This window comes from Amblyomma maculatum, chromosome 2 (genome assembly GCF_055883805.1).
Source record: "Amblyomma maculatum isolate TAMU_Amacu chromosome 2, ASM5588380v1, whole genome shotgun sequence".
Classification (NCBI taxonomy): domain Eukaryota; kingdom Metazoa; phylum Arthropoda; class Arachnida; order Ixodida; family Ixodidae; genus Amblyomma; species Amblyomma maculatum.
The window spans coordinates 152589258-152594235 of NC_139345.1; the positions used below are offsets into that span (position 1 = coordinate 152589258).

Genomic DNA, 4978 nt, shown 5'->3' on the forward strand with positions numbered 1-4978 from the left:
GGCTTGCCTCAAACGTCAACAGTAACGGTGAAAAACACCGGCGGAACGGTGTCACCAGATTGGTATATATCGAAAATGTCGCAAGACGATCTTAATCTTCACCGCGGACAGCACTGACACGGCGACAATTGGTAGACGCTTTTGCGCTTCGTGACGAAAACAAACTTAGCTTGGAAGCGCTGTTTCGGGCTTGGCTGACTATTCGTCTCATATTGCAAACTTTCGCCAAGTGACCTTGATTGTGACAGTAACTATAGACGGTCTTTGTGTGAAGACCCGAACACCTCCCCGGAAACGGGAGGCCGCATAGCTAGCCCCGACTCGTGCCTTCCCCGCACGCTGTTAGTAGATTTTCAACGGAGCAGAATGAAAAATAAGCTCACGGAACGCGGACAAAGTTGAACGCTTGAAAAAGACTGAAGAAACCATTGTGGTTTCCACTGGCCGTTAACGCAACACAGCAAAAAAAAAAAAAACGAAAGGAAAAGAACAGCAAAGAAATGGACCAAGAGGATCTTGTTCTTTGCACGCGTCGTGAAATTTTGGTGTTTTTCTGGCGCAAAGCAACAAATTTTAGTGACGTCTTCTTAGTTCTGCCTCTCTGAGGAGGATGAGGAAGAGAGGTACGGAAGAGGTGCGAGGAAAGTATAAAAGCGGATCGTTGCTGTGCGAAGGACTCAAACAGCTCAAGCTTGCTGTGGAAACGTACTAACCAGGAACAGTAATATTCACACCTGCTTAAAGTTTGAGTCCCTCCGAAACTTTAGGAAATAGAACAATGACAGCCATTGTAAGTCGATTCTTTTCATTTTGGTAAAAATGGCAGCGTGCATTTCTAAAAATACGTTCTCCGAGTCTGATTTCTTAAACTGCTTGCTGTTCCACTTGAACACGATGCTACTCTTGGAGCCATGTAATATCTTGGCGGTGTTGTTAAAGAAGGATAAAGTTAGTCAAGGTGTAAGCGTATTAACTAAAACTGAGTTTGAAATATATTTCCCTTTCTTTTTCTTCCTACATGTTTTGAGTGCTTATGCAATGACATATGAGCTATGATAGAGAAATTGCTACAAATGCAAAGCTATCTAGAAAAAAATTCACAATTCGATAGGCACGAGCGGGGCTGAGTATAGTACAGGAATACGAAATGATTTGACGCAAAATTCGCTGCCACGTTTCCTATAAATGTTTTCTAATTATTGGCGACGTTATCAAAATTTCATGTCTTTTTGTCCCAATTGAAATATTAAGTAATTGATGCTATCTTCAACCTCCTCATTTTTAATTTCAGATTTTTATTGCCTGCATTTTCTTCTGCGCACTTGCTGAAGAAACATACGGCCTCCATCGGCATTTGGATGAACGATTTCAAGGCCCTCTTAAAGCTGTCGCTGCTTCCCCTAGCTCTGCAACTGCCGAGCCTGTTTACGTAAGAGACTACTAAAACAATTTGATTGCTACCATGCGGCCATTGGCTATATGTGTGTAATTAACTGGCGACAAATCAAATCGAGAACAAGCATTTTTATCCCAGGTTAATATTATGTTGTGCATATAACACACTGAAAAATGCAAGAGTAATTGACCTCCAAACGTTCTTGCAGCAATTTACATCATGAGAATATATCATGACCAGCCTTCTCCGCCAAACATAACTAGGCAGTTGAGTCAGCCTTTAACATGTTCAGCCGGGACCTCACTACATCTTTAAACACCAACACGTGTCAAACTATGAGAACAAAGCTTCGTGGTACCTTAGACGGATTCAGAGTTTACCTTACGGGGAATGGTATAGAAATAAAGTCTGGAAGCTAAAAAAAGTTTCTAAAATTTGTGTCCACAGTGCAAAGCGCAGGTAGCAAATCGGGATGCCAAGTCTCGTTCGTTAGGATCAAAAGGCTTGCATGTTTTGTTGACCACGTTTTCTTAGTAGTCACTATTCTCCAAACGAAATACGCAGCCACCGCAGCCGTACACCTTCGGCTACGATAACGTCAACGAGTACGGTGCGCAGACCTACCACAAGGAACAGAGCGACGCCAACAATGTGAAGACCGGGTCGTATGGCTACCGCGATGGAAACGGTACCTATCGACGTGTCACCTACGTGGCCGACAAGGATGGCTTCCGGGCCAATGTGGACTCGAACGAACCGGGTATGTCGGCAAGCTACTCTGCTGATGCCACGTACAAGTACAACGCCAATGCGGCAGGAGTAACCACCGGACGCAAGGCTGCTTCGGTCCTCGTTCCCGTCTACGCTGCTCCGGCTGCCCATGTTGCTGCACATCAAGGCTACGCTGCGCAAGCGCCGCGGTTTTCGTGATACTCAATTTCAGCCAGATTAAAGTGTGTTCTATTCGCTGCGTTTGTAAATAAACGTAATTCCATGATGAGGATTTTGCTTCCTTTTCTTTACTTGCCTGATTGATTGGACCAACGTTCCCACCAGGGTCACGTCTCTTAATGAGTTCATACAGATAGCTTCTTTCTTACTAAGGATTGCTAGCGAAAACCAATGTGTAATGAGCACTGCGTAGAATATCTAGTCTCGGCCAGGTAGGGCTCCGAAGAATGAATGTGCAGTGCCCTCTGTGTGTTTTTATTTCACCATCGCGATATCGGTGTACTCTGCTAGCAGAGGTAGGCTTACTTGCCTAACATGGGCGGCATCACCGTTTTAGAACAGGGTAGCCAAGCTATCCGTCGGTCTGTTTTCCTCTGCGTCCAGTGGCCATGTGGTGGCGTCTTCGCTAACTTAATGTTGGTTAAAGTGAAGGTTTTCACCCCTGCGTTTGCGAGCTCCTGAAAGAGCACTTCATTTCCGATGTATTGTTCTAAACAGGGCAAGGAGTTGAGCTTCATAGTGCAGAATTTTGACATATAGCTAAAAATAACAAAAATGCCGTTTTGCAAGCTCAAATAAGCCGATTGCCATAAATTGCCAAAAATCTGCAGAAAAATAAGTAATCGAAAACGAGTACAAGATTCGTTCAAAAATAAAGTTATCATTCTCTCGTACTGACCAAGTATAGTATACCTTATTTACTTTTCTGAACAGAACTATTAAAGATGCATTTTGATCTGCACTTATGAAGGCCATTAGTTGCGATTCCGATATATGGCAATCAGATGTTACTTTTAATTATTAATATTAATTGATTGACAGGAACGCTGTGGTTTTTCGCGTGCACTGTTCACGCCTCCTGAAACTCACATGGGAGCACCAAGCAACGGCTCTCATCATGTTCTGGACCTGCACCCAAACAGATAATGGCCTAATTTTTAGTGGTCATGACTAGGTAACGAAGATTAGAAACTGAGTGTAATCCGCAGTCTCTCAATGCTGGTGGTATGGGTTAATCAGAGATGGCTGGCAGCTGTGACGGCAGTAAAATGGGCGGGAAGCGGGCGGGTACGCGGCGTAAGTCATATGCGATATCGTTAAAAAGCCTGTACACCTAACGTCCTCTCTATCTTCTTTGCGAGTTTTCTTTCCACCGCGCAGCACTATGCGGACCCGTGTGCACTGTGGACCCGAGAGAGCACTCCGCTGCACGCTTCCTCACAATTTCACGCAAACGGTAACGCCATGCCGAATACCTTGATGTTTCCGTGATCACATTTTCACCAGCTATTTAAAAGCTGACGGCAGCATATATAATGAAGGAGACCTTGTTAATTTTTGCCTGTCTCGTTTTTATTTCCTGCATATCCACATTCCAGTACATATAAAAATATATTGTATAACATGTAAAAGGAATCTATGCTACAATGAATGTTTTCCTGAGCACAACCTACGTGCAACCTGGATAATCTAGAGTACTTTTGCGAAGACGCGCTATACGAGTGCGTGCGCGCGACACTTCCCAGTTCGAAAGATTCCTTCTTAAATAATTTGATCAGCAATGAAGAATTTTAATAATATCTGTTCATGGATTATCTCTTATGGGCCTCAACATCTCTGTTGTATTAACACCAAAGCGTTGCGGACGTGGCAGACAAAATTCAGCGACCGTCGAAAACAATCATTTTGGATTCTTAAATTGAAGTCACAAAACTATGGAGGGTACATTTAGAAGACCAGTTCTTGTAATGGCCGCTCGTAATCATGTAAAATGATGGGCTGAAATTTTGCTCTTGGGAGATTGAGTCCAGGCCTACTCATACAATACACATGCAACAAAGGCTCATTGTTCTAAGCGTGTTAGAGGAGTTCCTAGAGTAAGTGTACTGATTTGCGCACATTTGTAAACGCTGCTATATACCGTACAATAAAATATCAAACTAGGGGAAGAAGGGAAACCTTGTACCGCATTTCATTCTTGGCCAAACTTACACGGGCTCCAAATAATGTTTTCTTTCTTTTTCTAACGCGCACGCATCTTGGTTTCTGCAATTGTTAATGTGGGCTCCTGTTGGGCAGTCTACCTCGTCCTACATGGTCCCTTTCCATGACATTACGGAATCGCGGGAAGGACTGCAAAGAAGGGCTTCATTTGAATCCGTACGTTTGCAAATTGGAGGGGACATTACGACCAGGCTGCTGGGTATGTGAAATGAACCTGGCCGGACTTTTCTCTACCTGCACGAATTTCATTTGGGCGAGCATTTATTCAACACAGATTTCCTGGCGTCTCTTTCTCTTTCGCGGTTCGTGCGTGCTCGTTTTTCAAGTTTTCTTTGTCGCTCGGGTCCTTTGTGTCCTCAACAATGGTGTTAGTTGTTATTGGTTCACTAAGACGTGTTGTCAGCCTAGTTTGTGCAGTACTTCAGGCATCTTATAGCAGTGCGAACAAAGACACACACAAGACAGAGTACAGGACGGGCGCATTTGCGCTTGCCCTGTGCCCAGTCTTATGCGTGTCTTTGTTCGCACAGCTATAAGATGTCTGATGATATAGATTCAGTATTCATGTCATTGAAACACAAAATGCGACAATCGGATCATCATGTTTCAAGCGCTCGTTGAGAAATA

General features: G+C 43.8%; 1 protein-coding gene across 1 annotated transcript; it reads left to right on the forward strand.

Moving 5' to 3' along the window:
* The first annotated feature begins 778 nt into the window (after positions 1-778).
* Positions 779-2388, forward strand: LOC146200195 (cuticle protein 16.8-like). Its single transcript, XM_084592293.1, has 3 exons — positions 779-790; positions 1292-1429; positions 1961-2388. The coding sequence occupies exons 1-3, from the start codon at positions 779-781 to the stop codon at positions 2324-2326; spliced, it is 516 nt and encodes a 171-aa protein (XP_084448419.1). The 3' UTR covers positions 2327-2388.
* The last annotated feature ends 2590 nt before the right edge of the window (positions 2389-4978 follow it).